The sequence below is a fragment of the Acanthopagrus latus genome, chromosome 5 (assembly GCF_904848185.1).
Source record: "Acanthopagrus latus isolate v.2019 chromosome 5, fAcaLat1.1, whole genome shotgun sequence".
Lineage (NCBI taxonomy): Eukaryota > Metazoa > Chordata > Actinopteri > Spariformes > Sparidae > Acanthopagrus > Acanthopagrus latus.
In genome coordinates, this window is record NC_051043.1 from 15,456,260 (window position 1) to 15,480,255 (window position 23,996).

General features: G+C 41.7%; 1 protein-coding gene across 3 annotated transcripts in view; it reads right to left on the reverse strand.

Moving 5' to 3' along the window:
- Positions 1-61: 61 nt before the first annotated feature.
- Positions 62-23,996, reverse strand: part of prkg2 (protein kinase cGMP-dependent 2) — a 29,145-nt gene continuing 5,210 nt past the window's right edge. For all 3 annotated transcript variants that reach the window (XM_037099538.1, XM_037099540.1, XM_037099541.1), the window contains exons 3-19: positions 23,239-23,405; positions 20,552-20,665; positions 18,515-18,620; positions 17,458-17,521; positions 12,436-12,513; positions 10,333-10,427; positions 9,682-9,750; positions 9,161-9,259; positions 8,892-9,045; positions 8,377-8,513; positions 6,761-6,850; positions 6,323-6,464; positions 5,628-5,791; positions 5,300-5,422; positions 4,368-4,430; positions 3,969-4,035; positions 62-3,677 (exon numbers count right to left, since the gene is read on the reverse strand). In XM_037099538.1, the coding sequence (XP_036955433.1) occupies positions 3,582-3,677; positions 3,969-4,035; positions 4,368-4,430; positions 5,300-5,422; positions 5,628-5,791; positions 6,323-6,464; positions 6,761-6,850; positions 8,377-8,513; positions 8,892-9,045; positions 9,161-9,259; positions 9,682-9,750; positions 10,333-10,427; positions 12,436-12,513; positions 17,458-17,521; positions 18,515-18,620; positions 20,552-20,665; positions 23,239-23,405 (1,828 nt within the window). In that variant the 3' untranslated portion in view covers positions 62-3,581. The remainder of the gene's footprint in view (positions 3,678-3,968; positions 4,036-4,367; positions 4,431-5,299; positions 5,423-5,627; positions 5,792-6,322; positions 6,465-6,760; positions 6,851-8,376; positions 8,514-8,891; positions 9,046-9,160; positions 9,260-9,681; positions 9,751-10,332; positions 10,428-12,435; positions 12,514-17,457; positions 17,522-18,514; positions 18,621-20,551; positions 20,666-23,238; positions 23,406-23,996) is intronic.

Sequence of the window (23,996 nt, forward strand, 5' to 3'; positions counted from 1 at the left end):
AACCTTGGAGACGATGTCCAGTGAATAGAGGTTTGAACAGTTTGGTTACATTTCTGTTTTTGCAAAACTTTATTTAAACTTACAATTCAGTCATGAATCAACACAAATTAAGCAACAGGCCTGGTGGCCCACATTTTGACTTGTCATTGCAGCAAAGCAATGTAATTACTTTCGAAAATTCAGCGCACCTCTGTATTGCAGTCCAATTCCTCTTCTTCAGCGGTTCAAATAGGACGAGTGTGTGGTCATTGGTGACTGATTGGGAAATCGGAACCAGAAACATAGATTTCGGGGCGGATGTATGAGATCCCTCAATATTTAGAACATATGCATCCCCCGGTAAAATGCAACAGGATGGCAGTTTGCTAACACAAAAGCATTGATTACAATCTGCCATAAAACAGAAAGAAGGAGAAGCAGCTGCATGGCTGACTATGACGTAGCCCAGCCCAATCACCAGGACAATTGTTTCTGCACAACCACAGATAAGTTAAAACTGAACTTTTCTTTATGTTGACACTTATTTTATGTTGACACTTATTTTATTCAGTGGAATTTTCTATTTCCCTTGTTGTCGTAACACTGTGCTCAAACTCTAGTTAGAAAGAAATAATGGTTTGGCTGCCACAATCACAGATTGAGTTGAGACCAGGTGTGCTTAAGAAAATCAAGTACTGTTACTTGAACTGCGGTGAACCGTTTGGCCACCACCTTCCCCTTCACCTTGTGACAGAAACGTGATGTGACACATTTGGTACAAATGTCAACCTTGTAAGTATCTGTGGTTTACAGAATCATTTACTGCTAACATTACATCCTGGTGACTGGGCTTGGAGGTCTGTTATAGGACATTATTTCTCAACAAGTCATTTCCTTTCAATAAATGAAGACATTTTCTCCGCAAATTGGTGCAGAAATGACACAAATAGGTGCACAAATATTATATGTCAGTGAAGAAAATGAGGAGTTTGATGCTCAAAATTTCTTTGGGAAAGCCACGTCACTTAATATGTATTACACCTGTGTTAATGTTATCACACATCCCCGTAAAAATGTCCACAATGAGTATGGTCAGGAAATAATAAGAATCTATTCTGGCCATAAACTTTAAATTACCAAATCTGAAAATACTGTTCAGTTGCAAAAATCAATTTCTGAAGGAAACTCTGTCTGAAATATTAACACACACAGCTGTATCCTGAAATCAGTAGTCATTATCTTAAGGCCACAGCTTCTCCAAGAGTTTCAGGTGTGTCACACAGACACGCGCAAACATTATCAGATACTGTACATACTGTACACACACATTCACCAGTCAATGTATACATGTTTATGTGATATTTACAAAAAAAAAAAAAAAACACTCACCGAGTTGTTAAGGTATATGTAAAGGAGCAAGTGGTTTGGACTGTATAAATTGTGTATTTTTGTGGCCTGTGCCTTACAGTATACAGTATACACATAGACCCAGAGCACACAGTCCATTTACTGTAAACCTGAAAGATTTAAAAATGGAAATTACATAAGCTCCTGAAAAACCCCTCATAGTAGAAGTTTGGTCTCTTTGCTGTTCTTCACATCATCAACGCCTCAGGCCGAGCAGAAGTAACTTTCTCTTACCAGGAACTATGGAGTTGAAAGCTTCAGTAAGTAAATATTTCTTCAGGTCACCCTCCTACGGGATGCTCACACTCTATAACTTAGTAGAGTTCACGATTTGTGTGTGTCCAGTTTGGCCTCTGTGGGGACAAGGAACCTCTTGGTGCTTCTTAGCACAAGTGTTTCACGTTGGGGATAGCAGTGCATGGTGGTGCGATGCTGCCAAAGCAGTTCAGTCGCATTTCTTCTTCCCAAGTCTGTGTTTGTTCTCAAGTTGCTTTTTACAGTGTCATCACCACACATATCCCATCCCCCACACCTCCACTCCTCCAGAGCCATAAACAAACTGCACATGTAATCAAAAATTCCCTCAGCTGTAAGAAATGAAGGCTTTTGCAGCTGCATCACAAATTTCCCAACCAACCACATCTGGAGGCATCATGAGGGCCCACAGAAAACAATAGTTTAGTATTATTTGTCAAAGATCATTACATTGGGTTAAGGTTCATTAAGGAATGCATAAAGTCTCTCCAAAGTAATATGAAATAAAGCTTAAGGAGCCCAGCTTAGTTATCCAGGACACACCGTTGGGTACTATTTCGGAGTAACTTGCCTGCAGGCTAATTTAGCAGAGCTCAACCTGTAATAGTGTTTCTGTTGCTTCACTCTGTTTCGTCACAGCATGTGGTGAAAATGTTGTTGTCACGTCAGGGATTTTATTGGAAAGCATTGGTTGTTTGACACGTTCTCATTGTTCTTCGTTTACTCCTGTTCACCATATTGCAAACACTACAGGAACTTTAATGCATGAACAACGGGAAATGTCGGCTGAGGCGCACTAATCACTTATCTATGTGAATCTGCACTGTGGACTGAAAAAGGTCTTTCATTAATTCTGGGTGTTACACAATTTAAGAATTTGTTTTGATGCAGTGCTGGTTCTTCTTACCCCATGTCTAAAATAATGCAGACAGATGTTTTTCTTCTATTACATCTGCTGGCCTGGCCTAACTTGGTTTGACTCGGCACATCAGCCCAGCACAGCAGGGATTTTCATTTCCATTACTACAGGGCTACGTGCGTGAGGATGTCCTTAACTGATGACACCAACTCATTTTGACTCAGCGTGGTTAAACGTTTTTTTCTTCACATTTTTCCCATGGGGGTGAGTTGTTCATTTGATTCCAATCTGTGAACTCACTGCTAGATTCCACTAAATCCAATGAAATGCACTTTAAAACCACTACAGTTTGTTTTGCTGCCCCCAGAAATACAATGACCTGTGTTTATTAAATTACATTTGCTGTTTCCACCAGTGAATGCAGGAGTTGCCAAACTCCCCACTCCTGAAATCCTCCAGAATACCACTTGAAAGGAGCAATATGTAAGAATTGTCCACCAGTCAAATTAATACGCCAAACAAATAGTGGGCGACATATCACCATTGTATCAGTCTAACTGCTGCTGATTGTAGTTAAACGTGCAGCCAGAAGTCATATTAGCTGGCTCTGCCCAGACTGGGTCTTAGAGTAACAGGGGAGTATCTGTCTATTACTTCTTGAGGTATGAAGTAGCTAAAGACTAGTTGGTAAGGATGCTAACTGCAATACAATACGTGGACACCTGTGATGTAACATCAAAACTGTTATTTCTTTTCAATTCTGTTGCCAATTTTGATTCATTCTGAATGTTTTAAACTAAAAATCTTTCATATGGCACCTTTAACCAAAGGATAAGTTGTTTAGGAGGTAATACATGTTCACAGTCATACTTAAATAAGAATTCGCCTCTAGCTGTTCATTTGTGTTGAGACAGCCAACCGCAAGTTCATAAAGCAAGCAGCCACTGTTGCCCAGAACCTGAGGACCTCCACCATGGCTGCAGAGGTGATGTAAGATCACCAGAAAACCCACTTTACCCCTCGAGTTTTGGATGTAAAGGTGCACGATGGAAGGAAGAATGGGAAGGTGGAGCAGAAGGTCTCAGAAGTCCATGTCCCAGCCAGACAGCTCATCAGGAGGACTGTCCTCATCTGGAGGGTAGCTGTCAAAATAGCTGTGATCTGTCGGCCCCGTGAGCTGTTGAGGAAGTGACGACAATGAAGAAGAAAAAGGGTGAGAGTTAAATATGTTAGGATGCCTTCTCAATTACTACCTCAGTTTTGGAAGTGGAAAACCGTTGTTGGAGCGCCTGAAGACATAATTGCAATTTTTAAGGGCAATTCTTGTGGTACTTATTCAAACCAACATAGTTTATAATCAACTGTTATCCTCCTCCAACTTTATAAAAAATTAAATCTTCATTTGTTATTTTCTGTCGTTATATTTAACAACTTAACAACTACTTAACAATTTCTTGGTTACACCTACTTCTCTTTTCAGTGGAGACAGTAACGTCCTAGCCTTCAGTCCTTCCCAGTTGAAGCCATTGAACCACCTTAAGAAACATTATTGAGAGCACATAAAAAACATACCAATTATTAAATCTGTATGTCAAATATCAAAACTCATCCCTTTAATTCCCAGGGATACATTTTGCTGTATGTATGTAGAGTGGGATGAACACCAGTAAGTATAAAGAGCATTCAGGCCACAAACGAGATAAGCCTTTTGAATATGATTTGCTGCTCTTGTACAGTGTGTTCACTGATTATGTAATTGCCGTGGTCACAAACCACCGGCTCACATTCATAATGTTCAATCAGTGCTAAATTTGCGTGGCTTATCTTCCCACTGAGATCAGAACAAAATGAATCAGCTCCTTTTTACCTGTGCTTCTTGATATCAGTAATTCCATTTTTGAGGTTGCCCAGTCGCTCTGAGGGATTTTTCCTGTAAAATAGATAAGAAGTGACTGTTTTGATCTTGTGACTGTCATGTTGGTGCTCAGGTAAAGAGTTGAAACATTTGAGGACACTTATTCACTATTTTGTGCCGGATACCCCATGAACTCTTGTAACACTCCCCATCTTTGATACATTTTCATAATCGCGTTGCTCCTTCTCCATACAAGTTCAAGCCAGCAATGTATGTTTACCTCCCAGCCTTTAGTGTATCTTCAACCCTTCGACCTCGCCCTACATTTTTACGCATTGACGCTCCTTTTAGATGATACGTCAAACACACTAAAGCCAGCAATGCAGTTTAGCATTAGCTTTTCAGCATCTAGCATTAAACACACAGTTTGCAAAAAAATTGCCGTCTCTCTTCATTGAGTTGCATATCTGGGTTTCAATTAAGCTTCACTCTCAAAGGGTGATCAAATTTCGTCTGGGTTAAATTAGAGCTGCGACAGTTGATCAATTAGTCGATAAACTGTCGACTATTAAATTATTCACCGACTATTTAGACTATCGAAGACAAATTTCCTGCCTCTTGAATGAGAGTGCTTTCTGGTTTCCTTACTCCTCCTCACTGAAGAGTGTGAAACACTGATCGACATTTGTCATCATTTTCTGACATTTTAATGACCAAAGAACATATTGATTAATTAATTAATTGCAGCCCTGGATTAAATGAGATCCCTCTCAGAGACTTGACTGCTAGCCTTCCTCTGCTCTACACTACTCATCATCATCATCATCATCATCCACCAGAATAATATTCTGCTCTGAGAAATCTGGTGGTAAGATTCAGGAGATTGGATTGGAGGAATTTCAAGCTTGATTCTTGACTGTTGCTCTGCCTGCGTGATCTCGTACCTGCATAGCTTGCGTATGAGGTCCTCGGGTCTCTTGGTGATCTTCTTGGGGAAGTCCATCTTTTCAATGCCTTTCAAGATGAAAGTGTACGTCATCATCTGGTCACTCCCAGAGAACGGAGGACTGTGGAGAGGAGGAACGAAAAAATACAGACATGTAATTGGGCCTTTGGTTTAGCTGAGGTCTGTTGAAAGGGGTGCTTTTCTGCAGCCCTCTGTTCCCGCCAGCAAACAATTACAGCAAATCAGCAGTGAGAGATTGAAGTGATAAAATGGATGATTACAGGCCTAACTGCAGACTGAAAGCACAGATGAGCACATGCTCTAACCTGCCAGTAAGGAGCTCAAACACCAGGATGCCCAGAGACCAGAAGTCCACGCTGAAGTTGTGGCCTTTGTTGAGGATGATCTCAGGGGCCACGTACTCCGGTGTGCCGCAGAATGTCCAAGTCTTTTGACCACATCTGATCTTCTTGGCAAAACCAAAGTCAACCTGGAAAAGGTAGAGTACATCAGCTTCATTGCATTTCTTTATAAAAAAAAAAAAAGTCTATCTGGGAACCTGTGGAGCTTTACCAGAAAACTATGTTCGAGCAATATTGTGTGGAAATCAGCACCTCCCTCAGTTCTATAAGTTATTTTAAGGTAAACAAGTTACAAGTAAAACAAGTCAGAAGCCTTCCATGCTGTTTTTTTTCTTGAGTGACACTGAGGTGCTGAACTGCTTTCTTTAGATATCATAAAAGCCCTTCAGTTTTATCTCCATGGAGAGTTCTTTAGTCGATGTAAGATTTAAAAAGACGGTCAATATTAATGCACAAAGGTGAGAAAGAGAATGTTTGAGCCTCATTACCTGTAAGCTGTCGACTCCCTTAACTCTCAACCAGTTGGACAATGAACATTGTGACTGGACTTTACAAATTAAATCTGCTAGAAACAAATTAGTCGTCGCAAAGGGATCAAACTCTTGACAGTTGGAATCTGATGTCATTTCAGTTCACACTATCTGTTAAGTAACGCTCACCAGTTTGATGTATCCCTCAGTGTCCAGCATGAGATTCTCGGGCTTCAGGTCTCTGTAGAGGACGCCCTTGCGATGGAGGTAATCAAACGCCTCTGTGACACAACCGACGCAGAATTTGGCAGTGGGCTCATCAAAACTTCCCCTGAAGACAAGAAAGCCCAATTTAAACATTTTGCTGACAAGTAGGGTCAGATCCTGCGCTGTTAGAGAGGCAGAGGAGCAGCAACTGTGGTCTCATTACACAACTGCACCGAAAAAAAACCCACTCGCAGGCAGCTCTCATTCAGTGATTGACGACGAGTGAACCTGAGACGGGGAAAGTTCCCTCATTAGGCAGTAACTTCACCAAAGTACAATCATTTTAAGCAACAAGCCAGTGAGTTTTCAAAAAAAAAAAAAAAACGTCAGGGGCATCGGTGAGTGTTTGGTCTTTCCTACCTGTCTCTGAGCAGACTCCAGACCTCTCCACCCAGACAGGCCTCCAGCAGCATGTACACATACTTGTTATCCTTAAACGTGCGATACAGTCTAGAGAAAGAGAAGCAGAGACAGGTTTAGCTTCAAAGTGAAAGGCTTTATATAAACAGAACAGTAGTCATGCTGTTTTGTTTTGTTTTGATTATGTGCGTGCAAAATGTCTTGAAAGTTAAAAAGCTCCCATTCCGCGCTAATGGACGCTCTTCTCTCCTCACAGAAAACTCTGCACCTGAAACGCCTCGTCAGTTGTCCCGCCTTTAATTCTGTGACTTTCTGACATCACTCTACATCAGCATGTCACATATTTACATAATGATCCCTTTATTCACGGTAGAAGTCAAGCTACCTGGAAGCTAAAACACGACTGAGCCGACCATAGCTACTGTGTTGGCTCAGGTGTGTGTGAGTTGACCAATCAGAGCAGACTGGGTATTCGAAAGACAGGGGCCTTAAAGAGACACAGCGTTTTAGCCAGAGGGGGTACACAGTGTTGCAGCACTGAATAGTTAGAGAAAACTGATGCATTTTTTTAGCAATAAAGCACCTCACCATTAATTAGTAATGACCCAAAATAAAATTATGAACCTAAAAATGAGCATCATATGCCCCATAACTGGTACCACCTGGTCTAACAGCATACTGTTTTCCTGGTTTAAAATAATCAGGTTTTTTTCACTGATCTCTTGAAATTATCATTTTAAACCTCGTAGCCACGTTTACTAATTACTTGCCTTGACAGCCCACAATAGCTTTCACTGGTTAAGACACGGCATCACTCAGGCTAGAATCCCTGCTAGTAAACATTAAACTGATGAACTAGCAGGGAGAAACCTCATTATGCAAAATACATCATAAACAGTAGGCAGCGCTCTTGAGTGAATGAATGCAGCCCCAGTGGTTGTTAGAACAAGGCACTGCAGTGGACTATAATATATTTTAAGACAGTATGACGCAAATTACAGCTCAATTTGTGAACTAATGTGATTTTAATTGACCCCTGCGGCAGTGTTTTCTGAGTAAATTGTTGACAGCAACCCCAGAGTGTGTGCAGAGTCAATATCACTCTGAAAGACACTTAAAAAAATCAGAGTGGATGTTAACATGCTCAACCACACTGTCATCCCTTCGTAGCCTCAAATCGTGGATCCCCTTACATAAGTCTTGAAAACAGATTAGAAATATGAAGAGATGATAGTAAAAACGTCTGAAAAAGGTCAAATAAATACATCTATGATGAGGAGGCCAGCGAGAGGAGCCTCTCAGATGGTGAAGAATGGCTTTAATATCTGAGCCTGTTCCACTGCACACAGTGAAATTGGATCACCGTAATCTCACGAACAGCAAAGAAAAGCTTCTGCTGCCATATTTAATCACAAATAACTCCATTTTTGTAGCGCGCATCTCAATATCCCCTGCCTTTCTCCCCCATCGAGAAGATGTAATCTGTTCAAGGCCTCAACTGTGATCTCATCAAAAACTAATAAGCGCCACACTGTTTCCCCAGACTAATGGAGCAGAGCTTCATCATGTAGGATAAAAAATGGAAATGGTTTTGGCGGCCGAGCGGGAGGACTGACTTGACGACAAAGGGCGAGCGAGCCTCGGCGAGGATCTTCCTCTCCGAGTGGATGTGCTCCTCCTGCCTGTTGTCCACGACGTGCTTCTTCTTGATGACCTTCAGCGCGAAGGTGATGTCCTCGCCCCGCACCTTCACCTGCACGTGGGAATGAGGATGGGATGTCGAACTTACTTATCACAGCTGTAATAAAATGATGGGTTCACAACTGTATTGTTCTAGTCTGTCTTAAAGCGAAAGTCAGCTTCCCATGTAAACCATAGAAAAAGTAATTTCTCTTGTTCACACTCATCAATAAAAGATCACTTCCTGAATCCCTTTCAGTGTAAGTGCTGGGGATAAAATATACAGTGCTTGTTCAGTTCAGTCTAAAAATATATGACAAAGTATATATGAGGTTTTGACACTCCAAGATGATTACCACATAACGGTCTTGTTAAATATCATTATTACTATTACTATTTTCAGAATGGAAAGAAACAAAATGTCATTCAGGATAAAAGATTCAGGTCTCACCAGTTCTACTCGTCCAAAGCCGCCAACCCCGAGGGTAGCGATGACCTCCAGGTGGTCGAAGGGCCTGGACGATGGGAACTCTGACACCATGTCCTTCAGACGGATGATGTCCGGCGATAGCGGCTGGCTCTGGTGGCGCGACACTGACTTCTTCCTGAACGGAGACAGAAACTTGTCTTTTCAGTCCCAGCGAAATGCAAAACAAACACAAAACACTGAACACAGCGTTCATTCACTCTTCTGGCCGGAGCTCACGGCGCTGCACCCACCTGGCATGTCTCTTCTTGTCGTCACGATCGAGTGTTGCCACGTAGCCTTGGAGGTACTTCTGTAGCTCGTTGAAAGTGCCCACCGTCTGATCAAATGTCCTAGAAAAACAACAACCATGCGTCAACGGTGCAACCACCGGAATGTTGGCTGAGAGGCTTCATAACCCCAACTTTGAGGTGACAGAGGTGTCCCACTGAGGTAAAAAAAAAAAACCTACATTACAGGGGGGAAATCAGGGCAAGTCCTGCACACAATGTTGACAGCAGCTGATGGATACCAAAATACCCCATTGTATTGTTTGCTTCCTAAGGATGATGACCTTTTTTGCGTTATTGGGAGGACATACTCTGACTTGCCACTTTCAGATGGCATGTCATAGAAAAGAAAAGAAAAGTGAAAACTAACAACTTAATCTAAGTTGGTGCTTGACAACTTTGTGTTACAGAGGAATGGGGATTATTTTGTCAGTGTTTGGTGTTAATGTCTCAACCAGAAAGCTACACTTTAAATGAATACTCACTCTCTGTCGATGACCAAGCACTCCACGCCGTTCTCCTCAGCGATGATATTGGCTGACCTGACATCATCACTGAAAGAAACAGAGAGATGCACATTACACACATAAAACACACACACATTTCAAATTCTGACTTCTCACACTGTTTTTATACCGGTTTTTTTTTGGATCGGGAGGACATTTTGTCAATAAAGTGCGTCCAGGAAACGCTTTGCAGAACAGCTACCACTGGGCCTCCTCTAAAACAATCACCCTGTTAAACTTTTTGGTGATGAAGATGAAGATTATTGGCAAAGGCTGTCAGAGCACAGCAGATTACATGCCATGAGATTACATCTATGTCAATCCAGTTATAACAGAAGTGCAAAAACTTCTAATTTTGCTGATTGTGATATTTTCAGCTCTGCCTCTCCCTCTCATTATTTTCAGTATGGAAGGCAGGTACTGCTGTGGAGCTTTTCCTCATTTGAATCGAGGTCTTGGGGGATAGCAGGTGTCCTAAAGCCCTCTGAGACAAACCTGTGGTTTTGCGGCGGTATGAATCAAAATGACTTTGCATGACTCTGCAATTAAAACCGTGTGTGTTTCCACCAAAATATCCCGGAGCAGGTTTAAAATAACAATGTGTGTCTGGGTTGTGATGTTTGATTTTACCTTATAAGGGCTTTCTCTCCGAAGTAGTCCCCCCTCTGCAGTGTGTTGATGATCTGCGGCAACTTGTGGGCCTCGGTGGTCTGGGTCACCCTCACCTGACAAAAAATATGACCTGCGTTGAGCGTTCTGGGTAGGGAGGTGTATCGTACTATTATTATCATTATTATCACCATTTTCCTTTATTTTCTTTTTTTGTGTGTATATACTGCTTGTCGTCGCTCATCTGCTGCCAGTACAGGAGCAGTTTTTTCTGCAAAAGATACTCCTGGCAGCCTGAGTGTTGTGAAACTTCCTCTTCATTTGTGAGGCTTTAACAACCAGCGGCCCACCCTGGCCGAGGTCAGACATCCCACTCGTGGCACCATCCTGCCGCAGAAATGCCGCAATGACATCACAGCAGTAAGCAGGCCAGGATGTGTTTTAGCTAAGTGTCCCGTTTGACCTCGGCGACCTCCACTTCCCCTGTTTTTCCTGGTGGCTCTCAGCGTTTATTCCCTCCCTTGTCGGGGGGTTGCGAGGGGGGGGGGAGGAGGGGGAGGCAGTGGAGCCATTTCCTGTATTAGCCCCCTTTCTCCCCAACAACATGTGTCTCTTGCTGGTTTGGTTAGCTTAGCGCTGAGGAGCTGCTGTCTCACATCGGCTCATAATGGCATTTTGAAAGTCCCCTGTGGACAGCTCTGGCCCCTCTCCATCTCCCCTCACTCCCCGGTGTCAGGTTGCTGACTTGTCAGACAGACGGGCGGGTGAGTCATAGTCCAACACCTCCACGACTCACATGCAGTTTAACTGTCTTGTTTTGTCAGAGTATTAGCCAAAGCGGGTCTGTTATTGAAGAAAAATACATTTTGTCTGTCCTTTAACTGTCTTTTGGACAGTTGGTCTTCTATCGGCTAAGGCCTCTAAGCATGATTTCAGACATGGGGTCAGGTCCATCAGGGTCTGATAGAAATTTCTAAAAAAAAATGTTTGAGTTAATTGTTCTGAGTTGCCACCTGGAAATTTCCTCGCCACTGAATTGTTGATTTAGTAACAGGTTGTGAGTGTATGGATTCACTTCATTCGTATATGCAGTTCGTCTTTGTGTTGGAAAACGAAGGGGAAAGAAGAAAAATGAAAGTAGAAGGGGGCCCAGACTAATGGTATTTCTGGAGCCATTCAACACTCGTGCTGAATGATGAGAAAAGCCTTTGCAGCAGAGCCTTGAGCAGCATCCTGATCGGTGCAATAGAGACGTCACACAGTATTGTCTAACTGCAGCACCAGAGGATTTATTTTATTGCTGTAAGGACGGGATTAAGGCTCGTGTCTCTGGCCTTAATGAGTGTCATTGTTCAAGACTCTAAAAACGTCTCTGAGATTTCGGCGCTGCAGCCCAAGTGTAACGTGAGAAAACACATTTAAAAGGACAGATTAAAACAAAAAAAAAATGGCTCTATGGATGGAAATATCAGTCCACCCTGTTGAGACTGAAATATGTTATTGCCATGCAATTTTGTACATAAATTCGTGGGTCCCACAGGATGACTGTTGCCGTTTCACCACTTCCTGACTGATTACGACCTAGCAAGATAATGGCTTTCAAGAAACAGACATTAGCATTGTCACTGTGAGTTTGTTAGCATGCCGATATCAGCACTCAGCCTCGCAGAGCCAAAGGTTTGTTGGCCCCTTGCATGACTATGGATGCTTGTTAATCGGTATTTTTTGTGTGCAAAAGAAGTAATATTTTGAATTTAAAGCATCTGTGAATAAAATCATACTCAAAATCCAAAGAGGATAGAGGTACATTTGTAAAACTATCTTGGAGCTATCATGGGAAGCATAAATGCATAAATAAGTAGTACAGAAAAGATGGAAAAAGTTTGTAGCATCTGTTTCGATCTCTGTACAAATATGTTTTATTTCATATCAGTTCAAACTTTTCAATCACCGTAGCAGGGAGGACTTTTGAATGATCCTTGTTTGAGAATTCAAGTTAAAATGTCCATCAACAGAGTCCTGTTTGATAGGCCTGACTCGCATCATAAGATGGATGATGTGTTTGTGTGTGTGTTTTTGCCCAGCCAGTTCATGTCACCTGTTACAGTGCGTGAGACGCGTTACCTTTCCCTGCGCGATGATGTAGAAGGTGCTCCCCTCCTCTCCCTCCCGGATGACGTACTCTCCTTTGTCATAGTATTCCTAATGAGACGGAAGAGGGGGTGAGGAAGGGGGAGGACAACAGGCAGAACTGAAGCATTATATTGATTCGACCATCGACCCGCCTTGTCTGATTCCTGGTAGCTGGTCCCCTGCGGGATGAGATCTGGAGTTCAACCATTAATGAAGCACTGTCATTCTGAGCTTCTCAGCCTGTTGGTCTGTAGCAGATTTGTAGTATAGGTCAAAGGTATGTGTTGATTATGATGCTTTAATGTCTGTCAAGAGGGCCTTGGATGATGATGGTAAAAGGATGAATATGATAGTGGCGACACCATAATCTCTATTAATCGTAACGTAACTGTTTTTAAAAACTAGCCTGCCAGTGGCTCTTTCATCACTTGATGATTTTTTTTTTCAATAATCCTTTAAATATTATTTCTAAAAAGTCAAAAATAGAGACAAATGCCCACATATCATCAGAGACATGCCTTCAAATTGCTCATTTTGGCTTGATGAGAGGATAAAATCCCCAAATATTCAGTTCATACTGGCATGAATCTGACATAATCCATCCAAAAAAATGTCTTGTTTTTTTTTTTTGAAAGTATATTAAGGCCTTTAGCTTTCTTGATAGAACAGCTGAAGACATGACAGGAAACAGGTTGAGAGATGACAAAGCCTCTGCACATGGGATGCCCGCTCTACCAACTGAGCTAAATAGCACCCTAATCCAACAAATGTTGAGCAACAAGCAGCAAATGTTTGTTTAACTTGATCAGTAAGCGAAGCCATCAAAACAATAAATTGCCATGGAAAATAGAAATATTGTTTTTGTTCAGCACTCTTCCTGCTGCTGGCACGGTCGGGCAAAATGTGGCAGGGACACAGTATGGATTTTTTTTCAGCCAATAACAATGAATACCTGCCTCTCACGGTAGATACTGATAAGATTTTCGTATTTTAAAAAGAAGTCCCATAAAGCAAGGCTAATATTTGGCTCTCTAGTCAACGCTGGGTGGCTTCACCCAGGTGAAGCAGTTTATCGTCATGAGCCACCACCTACTGTATCTGTGTAGATACTGTGCTTGTTAAGTCAATAAAAGCAATTTGGCTTTGTGTAACTGGCTCTATTTACTGGCTATAATTTCACAGATACCAATGAATACCCAATATCGAGGTCAAGTCATTTCTGTATTATTTAAAAGTTTTTGGGCAGCTTGTCTTTATCCAAATCAAGGGTATAAGAACAGAGGGTGTTGCATGATGAGCAGATTCCTCTGCATCTGAGGCAAATTTGCATTTTTGTAATATTTGCCTATGCAAATATAAATGACTTGGCTCAACTTAAGTTTGCATACAGAGAGAAATTTCACTGGTTATCTGCTTGTAAACACACTCAACCCGCAAATGTAGGGATGAGTGTTTTACATCATGCCACGTGACATCATTTATAATCTTTCCAGTTACATATCACCTTGTCATCCAGTCAAGTCAAGTAAAAATCAGTCTTATCCATCATGTTTACACCACAACCATCTATCACAGGGGAGAAAAACGTTTCTGTTCAAATCATCATCCATTTTTTTTAGAAGATTTTAGTTGATTTCGGCATAGCCTGAAGCCTCAATATTGTTGCTGCATAATGTAATACTCTCTTCACACTGATTTGAAATTGTGTTTTCACCTTGAGGTGTCTTGATTTGATTAAAACATGCAACTGTAAGCCAGTCAAATCTAAGCAGTTTTTCTGGCCAGAGACTCAGACATGACAGGAAGCTGTCGGCCGCTTACGCTCACGGACGCGCTCCAGTTTTTCTGAGCAGAAGTACGATCACACTCGACCGAGAAAGTTTGCTTCAGTGTTTAGGTGAGTTTAACGAGCATCATAAAACTGAATGACGGCCACTAAACGCTGAGGCACAGTATGTTCTCTGAGTGTGCTCAGCTCTCATCCAGAGACAGATTCCTTCACTTCATGCTGTCAGTCACTCTCTCCGTACCTAACGCACCACCTCCACCACAGCACTGGGGCCACGCTGCTGAATCAGCGAGCCGCCAGATCGCCTTCCATTTTAAAGCCTTTGGGTGAAGAAAGGGGGAAGTGCAAGGTGACCGGGATGAAATGCCCTCTGGGACGGATGCCAAATTCCCGCCGCTGAGAAAACGGCCGTAATCCATTTGACTATAGAGGACTTTGGCGAAAAGTGGACAAACAAATCAGGGCAACCACGCGTAAACATTCCCTGGTGTTTACTGTCAAAACTCTTGACACGAGTGGCATTTTCCTTGAGCGTCCGAGCTTGTTTACGTCCCGTTTACGCTTCAGGAGAGCCTAGTTTAACACCCGCTTGTGACAGCGGAGACAACATGCCGCGGCTTTGTTTATAAAGACTGTCTGGATGATACAGTGACTGTGCAGGGGAGCGACAGCTTTTGAATTGTGTCTCGGGTTTGTTATAGCAGGCTGAGTCCTGACCTTGAGACAAACATTTACCTTTTCAGGAAAGAGAGAGGACGTTTTCACTCGAAAGCTTAAAAGCACGCCTCTCCGTTAGATACGTCAAGTACCCTGACCCCTAACAATCACATACATCCCCTTCTGTCTTTATCTTATCCATCAGCTTGGTTTGCTCATGTGTCCGTGTTAGAGAAAGCCACTAATGCTCTGTTGTGTGCTTGCTGGGTCGCAGTCATCCTATTTTTGGAGACTGTCAATCGAACAGTCACAGCAACACGTTCAACCGCACGTCTCTCTCTGCTTGCACCGTCAGAGACACTAAAACAAGAGGGGGGGTGAACCTATTTTTAAGACCACCACAGTCTTCAGCAGCCCCCAGGTGGACTGCTTGTCCTGTGCCGCCCCTTGAAAGCATCGTACTCCCTTCAAGAGTCTGTTGAAACATCAGTCACGGCGGGGGCAGGCATGAATGATTCAAAAGGGGGTCAAATATGGCAGCCGTTGCTCTTTCTGCCATCCCCGTTTTGCAGAGAAGTGGCGTTCATGGATGAAGAGCAAAAAAAGCTTTAAAAGAGGTGGTTGTAAGATTTTACATTTTTAATTACAGCATGCGTAGAATATGTAAGCCAGATGGTCCATATTCCATATGTGGCCCGTGTAGCTGAGTGTCAAAACATGTTCTGCCTTTCTATACACTCAGGACAGCACTAATTGTATGCGCACTCTCTTAAAAGGAGTCGTTCGACCATGGCAGCGTCGTGATGAAAGCATTTGTGGGACGAAAAATTAACATATGCCCCCAAGTGCAGGAAGGCACAAACGCCATATGAATAATACTTTTTGCCATTGTTGCACTCCCAAACGCAAGGTGAGATATAGAGCAGGACAGAAGTGATAAACAGCATTTTGACTTCATGGAAACTTTAAGTAAATGGTTGTTTTAGTTGCCTTAAACTAAGTAGACCGTAACCACAATGCAGATCAGAAATACCCAATCAAGATCCACATTCCAGCTCCTCTAAAGATCACTGTGTAACATCTTGTTACACAGTGATCTTTTTGTTTTTTTGTTTAATTCAAAGAGTAACAACAATTTGCTATTTTACTGGGGTTTACGTGTATGGGCTGGGCTAATTATCATTAATTACATCAAACAGATGCAGCGGGATCACACTTGGTGTCATAATTCCATTTACCATCTGTCAGAGTGTCGCACTAGAACATATATTGTCATACAGCAGCTCTCATCACCTGTGCTTTTCTTGGAGCTCTGTTATATTGTAACTAAGAGAAACGTGATGTTTTCGCTGTACCAAGTTTTCAGACCAGTATTTCAATCTTACATTTACATTACATCTACATTTAGGGCATTTAGCAGACGCTTATGTCCAAAGTGACTAACCATCTCAGTAAAGTGGTCACAAAGCTGAAAGCTCCAACATTTTAAAACAGCTTTTTTTAGCATCTTGTGTGTGGTAGCTTGTTAGCTTCGCTGGGCATCTATGTCCAGACCATCACTGCTCGACTGCAGTTCTCTGGGTGAGCTTGTTAGTCTGCGTGATGTGATTTATTATATAAATAATTTCATGCCAACTTATTTCTCATTCCTATTTTATGCTGCACTTTCAACAGAGCTCCGTCTTTGCTATTGAAGATTGAAAACCTGAAAGAGGATCCAAAAGTGAGGTACTCAGACCTCCCTCACACACACACACGCACATACTATACAGGCAAAAATACACACACCAGAACACTCCGAATTCCATTCCCCCTCTGTTTGACACGAAGCTTCAATATTATCTGGCGGATTCTCGACGAACATCTGCACCACTATTAAGTTACAACCCCCCACTCCCACCCCTCACCCCCGAGAGGCAGTAGAATCAGCTCCATCAGAAATGACTGAATAAGGAAATTCTCCCGTAGAGGAAAGTAGCGGGACGACCAACCATCAAAACGAACGTCCTTCAAGGCTTCATTGTGAAAAGACGCTGAGAGAGGCTGTTTTTGAGCCGAAGCTGACAAGCTCCGCTCCGCTTTTCTCCTTCCCCGTTGAAATACAATGCTTACGGAGGAGAACTGGAGTGAGCCATTCTCCTGCATGTTTCAACACACACACACACACACACACACATTCGCTTTTACACACGTGTATGTTCTCACACCAAAAGGCTGTCACTCGCACATCTTTAAGAAATCACTCGTCCCCCATTTGAATAAACACTTTCTGGGGCCTTGGTCAAATAATTATGGTAACAATATACAGCGCCCGGCGATGACAGGAATAATATCGGCTCTGTTCATCAACAAGGTAATTTGTGAGGTCTTGCCGACTGGAGGTAGAAAGAATATGCTGACTTGCAGTAATGGTATATGGCCAAATGGTAATGATATTTTGACAGCAGCTATCTGCAACGCTGGGGCTCCCACGAGCTGCCAGTGCGTTGTGCAATACTGAGGCAATACAATGAAAAGTCTAATTGTCCCTCCAGTAGACATATAGATAGTTTGACAGAATAACTTACCACCTCGAGGCAGTCCACTATTTTGCTTAGCTTGTCTTCTGGTAAATTGGCCAAGAGTGAAACACTGACAGAAAAGACAAAAACACAGACGATGAACTTTTATTTCTGAATCTACATATCTTCAATATAACGCATGCAGGACAATGCAAGTGTCATGTAAGTAAACTTGTTGTTATACGTTTGTAAATTTGTTTTCATATTCATAAAAATGATCATTGCTTTTTTATTATTTAGACTGTTGTCTTAGTACTAGATCTGCTCCTCAACGCTCTCTGCAAAGCTTGTTGCAGCTGTTAGCCTCGTTTACCTTCTTTAAGCCTCTTGTTTTTGTTCTAAGCCACTAAGCTCACAGTTTAGACAGGCTGGCCGATGGCCCCACTGAATGACAGACAGCCAAATTAAAGGAGTTTCTGGTGAAGGAAGTTGAAAATCTAGCAGAGAAGAATCAGGCCATCAATGACGTGTCTGTGGCTGTCGGATGGTTTTGGAATCTTTCTGTCCCCTAGTGGTCCAAAATGGCTGAACGCTGCTTTTGATGCAGGTGTAACTGTTGCTATGGCAAGAAAAATGGTGTAGTTTATAAATAAAACAAAAATGTGTGCATTAAATGTATTCAGAATTAACTAATCACTTAAAGTATAAGTTCACCTGTAAATGAAAATTCCGTCGTCACTGTGTGAAATTTTGTGGATTACAAAACATTCTGGAGCTTCACAATGAAACAGTGTTCCTAAGCAATTAAATGACCACATTTTTATTTTTGGGTGAACATTTTGTTCATAGGTGCAGCTATTTGGTACCATAACCATTATATATTTTTATTTAGATGTCTGATAACCATAAATCTAACGTGTCCTCTGAAAGGTGCCTCCTGATTGGAGTCCATATCTTGTACATCAAATCAGGGAAGAACAATGTCATTCTTCCATCTCTATCCTGGCCATTACGTTCTGTTTTTACTCATCATTACTTACATGAAGGTTTTTGTGCATGATCGCTTACGAGAATCATAACAGTAAGGTGATGCCAGCTTCGTCAGCTATAGCTTTGGGCTAACCTTCTGAGGAAGTTGCGGTACTGTTCATGTCGTGTCTCAGCCGTCCTCCTCATGATGTTCTGAAACACCTCCCTGTCCAAAGCCCACGTCCTCACTTTGTTCACCGCTGTAAAAGCAACATGGTATCGATCAGAAACTGGGGCAGGGTCATGGTTCTGAACTTTCAATTAACTAGTTAGCCCGATCGATACATTGTAAAGGAGTCACATCTGTTTTCAGTGGCAGAGGAAAATTTGACTGACTGAAGAGTGAGTTATTTTTCTCCTCCCTCATCTGTCTTGCCGTTTTCCACTTTAATTGAAGCCCTCTGTCCCCACAAAGTCATTGCGCATTGTTTTGTTTCGGCAGATGCACAAAGGAAGCGGGAAAAACACTGTAATCTGTCCTCCATCTTGGTGGTGAATGGGGTTGAATCTACAGAAACTCTGAGATGAGCGTCTGTCGGTGCAGGGAGGAAGTAGCTGTGAAAGTTTGACATGAACCGGTAGCAGAGAAAGAGCTCCCCTTTATCCACGTCATCTGTTATCATGTAAAACCCACTCAGGGAGACTTGTCAGACTGTCATGGTTTTGCCACTTCGCCCAGATTATTGAGGTCAGCTCAGTGTCCCTCCCCTAAGGGCCACCAGTCAATTAGTTGGTTAAATATACAAACCAGGACAAAGAGCACTCACATAGAACATGGTATGCGCTTCCCAAATGCCAGGGAGGTGAAAACCAATCACAGCACAAAGCTGTGGATATCATGTAAAGCCTCTGTCAACAGACCTATACGAAAGCTTGTTTACTTCGCTACTAATGACCTATCTGATTCTCCCTGCTCTCACTATCATGCGATCATCGGCTTTAAGAAGTCACTGCAACTCAGGTGAAGGTCAGAGAAGAGTCAGATTGCATTCAGAGGTGAGTTGGTGGGAGATAAAAGAATATGAAGTGATATTGGATGGGAAAGGAAACTTGTTTTAATCAGCTAGAGTGGCCACTAAAATATAAATGGTAGCTTCCATCCTCGACCATCAGCCACAGTGACAATTCTGCATGTGTGTTATTTTATCTGGTGTGAAAAATGTTGATAATCCTTAACATATACCTAACTATGCAATTTTCTCTTTTTTTCATAAAATTACAATGCATTTTTATTTTTCATGTTGAGTTTTTTCATGTTTAGCTCCAGTTTATCTCAACAGAAGGAACCACTAGTGCAGCAACTAGTTCTGGCTGTGACCTGGTTGTTAATAGGAACAACCTGTTCAGTATTACATTTTTGACTCATTTGCAAATGCTTATGGGAGGCCTTAGCGTACAGCAGTGGTTAAAAATGTCCTTTTTCATGGAGCAAGAGTATAAGGACTGAAATATTAGGCACTGAGCAGCAGAATGTGCTTTGTTCTCCATCAGCTATGGCCTTCCTGTATGCATCAGCTTTAGATCTTTAGGAGAGTATTTGTCAGTGACTGCGCACCAAGGCAGTGTGATTGTGATTTTGAGCTATATAAAGAAAACTGACTTGACGTGACAGATCTATTAGTAGCGATGTACATGTTGTTCGATAATTTAATTAAATAATATAATAGTTAATTTAATTACTTTTTTATATTACTGTGCAGAAAAAAATACTTGGGATAATTCAGTTCAAACAACTTTATTTGTCCCAAGGGGGCATTTGAATAATGTATAAATGATAAACTCCCAGGAAGTTGACTGTATCGGTGCACTTCTGTCATTTTAGACAACAAAGTGCAACTGAGCTGTGAAATATCTTCCCTCTATAACTGTTGATAACCACATTTGAGTGATCACTGAAAAAGAAGTGTGTATTATTGGCCTGTATATCGATACCTCAGTTGTTTACTTCCTCATATTAGTGTCGCCATTGGCCCCAATAATCCAGTATCGGTCAGGGTCTACTTAAAGCAACACTATGTCACTTTTAAAGTCACTCTAGAGAAAGATAGTTCTCCCAGGTCCCAGACCCTGCCTCGGGTTAATGGTTGGGGTAAGGCACAATGACCCAGTTTGGTATTTGATTTTGATTTACCTCGTACTGATGCAGTCCGTGTGCAGTTGTACAGAATGGCTAGTTCTCCAAACGTGGTCCACACCGTTATCGATGTGAGCAGTTTGTTCTGTTGAAACACGTCCAGCTTCCCGTCTGTAAATATGAAACAAGGACAATCAATAGTTTTATTTGAATCATGCAATTAGGACAGAGATTAATAGAAACAGGAGACAGACACGTGTTACAGGCAGGCCAGTCACATTTAGGTTGATTCAGCTCATTAACAAAAGACAACGAGCTAGATTACTGATCGGGTTCATCTGGCTAGATGAACATAACTAAATTCTTCTTCTGCTTTTCATGATTCACCAGCTTGTAGTAGTGCAGGGTGACATATCAACATTATATCGCTATCATGATATGAGGCTCTATATCATATTAGATTTTTGGATATTTCTATGAGGTGATGGTTTTAGAGGCTACATTACAGTAACTTGGTTTTTCTAAATTTACCCAACTATTCTACTTGTTCTGCCTTTAACCACTTAGTCATCATAGCCAAATCTCACTGTGGTAATATTTTGTGAAAAACACCAATAGTCATCCCTACAATATTGTTGCATAGAGATGTCAGCATTGAGATAATTGGTCAAAATATTCTGATTTTTGTTTTTGGCGCCCACTTTTAGCATTTGTGAAGTTCTTTTAATGAGATTTCAAAATAAGCAGGTCATTCAGACACTTGATAAATACATACAGGCCTACAAGTTTCATTTCCTGTACTTGCTGTATTTGACAATTTTAGGAGCCCCCTCGCAACATGAATCCTGGGATATTTTACAAATAACAGTTGTTAAATCCTTCATATAAGACAAAGAAACAACAATATAACCCTTTGTCCTCTCCTGCTTCCCACCATCTGTACCCGCTGTTGGCGCAGCAGAAGGCATAACGTGTATTTTTTGGCTCTTGGTCTGTCAGTGACCCTGAAATGAAGTCATTTGCTGCACAAATTATGACTCAAATTAAAGACTTAATTAATGAGATTACAATCACTGGCTCCTGACGTCCATGGGATTATTTCAAGGGCTTTCATTAGTGAATAATCATCAGTCATGAGCTGTTTTTGATACCTTAGTGACTGCTCACATCACAAGAGCAAAAGCTGTGCTGGATTCAGTTTTCGGTGGTAAAACATGTCTCAGACTCATTGTCACAGTCAAGATTCTGTTTCATACATTATTTATTTTACACACATTTACATATTGTAGTTTTGGTCATATTTGGACACATCCCATCGTGTCAGGATTACATTTGTTTCAGTGATTCTACATGACTGTACTATTGACTGACCTACTGCATTGTCCTGTCCAGGGTGAGAAATCACTGTATCACCAGACAGCAGAACACATTCTGGGACATTTTGTCTGTGAATGGCTAATTTCATCACCAACTACACTGGCAGATGAGCAACCATTGTTTTGAGGCCATGTGGTCATCCATAAAGCTTAGTTGCCTGGTTACTTTGAGAGATTTCCCAGTGACACTATTAACTATGAATGAAAAGGTTAGCTTCAAATTTCCTTTAGTCACAATCTAGTCAAAATCTACCAACCAACCTACCAACCAACCACTAAATGAGTAATTAATATATTAAATAAATAAGTAAGTAAATTAGTAAATGAATGAGGAAGGACATAAATGGGTGATAAACATATATCAAGGCCAAAATCATTACAACATACGTTTTTCACAGAGTGACATTAGGTAAGTTAAATGTTCAAGCTGGTCTAAAGGATTGCACAAGTTTAGATGCCACTCATCTGTGTCGAACACTAGAACCAATCGAAAGGTTGTTTGATTTACAGCTGCTGTGTCACTTCGATTTGATTGGCTCGTGGTCAGGAAAGCTGTACAGTAGCTGGTAGGGGCAAAGTTTGAGAACATGCAAAAAAAGAAAGATGTCAGTGTTTCCAGCACACATATTTCATTTGGCTGGTGCGACCAGGTATACTAATGTTTAAGTATATTTGGCAACCCATTTCCACATTTTATATTTTTTGCTTTAATCCGTCTGAGTGAACAACGCCATCTGCGATCACTTAACTAGTGAACAATCTGCCCCCGCTCTTCCCCTCCTGCCTACCATCAATCAAACATACTCAGCAGACAGAGAGACGCTCCAAAGTGCCCTCTAGCATGCCCCTATGGTAGATTAACCATGATAAAGTACGCTCTAGGTGCCCTTTCATTGGCCAAACGACATAAAGTGCCCTCCAGGGTGCTCTCCCAGTGGACAAAACATGGTGAAGTGCCCTCTAATCACAACTTTCTATGCACTGCTCCCCATTTTGATCTTTATGCCCCAGCCCCTCAAACCCCTTGAGTGCGCCACTGGCTGATTTTGGAGTTTCCTTCTCAGGTTGTTAAATCTCTACGTCCTGCAACAAGTAGACAGTCTGAAATGATAATTACTCAAGCACCATCCAATTCTGGTTTACACCCCGCTTCTTCAGAGTGTGGATACTGATAGGATGATTTAGTTGGCTGAACAGATACAGATAATGGTAAGTGCTGCTTGCTCATCCCTACAAAACGGTGATAAGATCACCTCAACACAGCCCGCTGAGGTGCATCAGCCGCTGCAGGAAGTGGACAGAAAAGCTCATTTGCTAATGAACTTCCAGACCAAGAAGAAGAAGAAGATCAAACAAGACTGGACCTACCTGCCAGAACAAACAGATGGTTCCCAGGTTCCCCCTGCTTGATGACGTACTCTCCCTGCTGGTAGGTGCGTTCATACATGCACTCCACCATGTCTTTGATCTGCTGCAGCTCCAGTCTCCTCAGGTACTGGTTCTTGTTCAGGGCGTCTGTGAGCAGCTTCTTCACACTGGTCACAGTCAACAGAGGAAGAGTTAGAAATGTGATGTTCACTGTACAGTTTTTGACCATTGACATTTTAGCTATTGGATGACTATAATGGACAGAAATGGACTGATCTACAGGTTGTTTGTTTCATATTTACTCTAGATTTGTTTGTAGTGCTTCAGTATCAGATTAAGAAGAAGAAAATACATATATCTGGGCAGTTTAAAGCTCAGGACATCGCAGGCTGCTGTAGAAGTAACTGAGTACTGTACTTTGTGTAAGTACAGTTTATGTATTCAAGTGTTGCATCACAAAAACTTTTCTATTTACTAGAATACCTTGTTACCATTTTGCATTCATTGTGAGATCAACAGAAATGACACAAAAGAGTACCTGATTTCAGTTTTTTCTTCATTTATTTATATGTTTTGTGAATATTTGCAGTTTTATCTGGTCTCCCATGTTAGTAAACTGAAGATCTTTGGGCAACAGCAAACAGTTCAGATCCATCAACTTTTGTGAATCTTGTCATGGACATGTATCATTTGTCCTTTCCTGCTGTTCCTCCATCCAGCTCTTATTCACTTCTTCTTATATTTTCCTCCCTATTTTT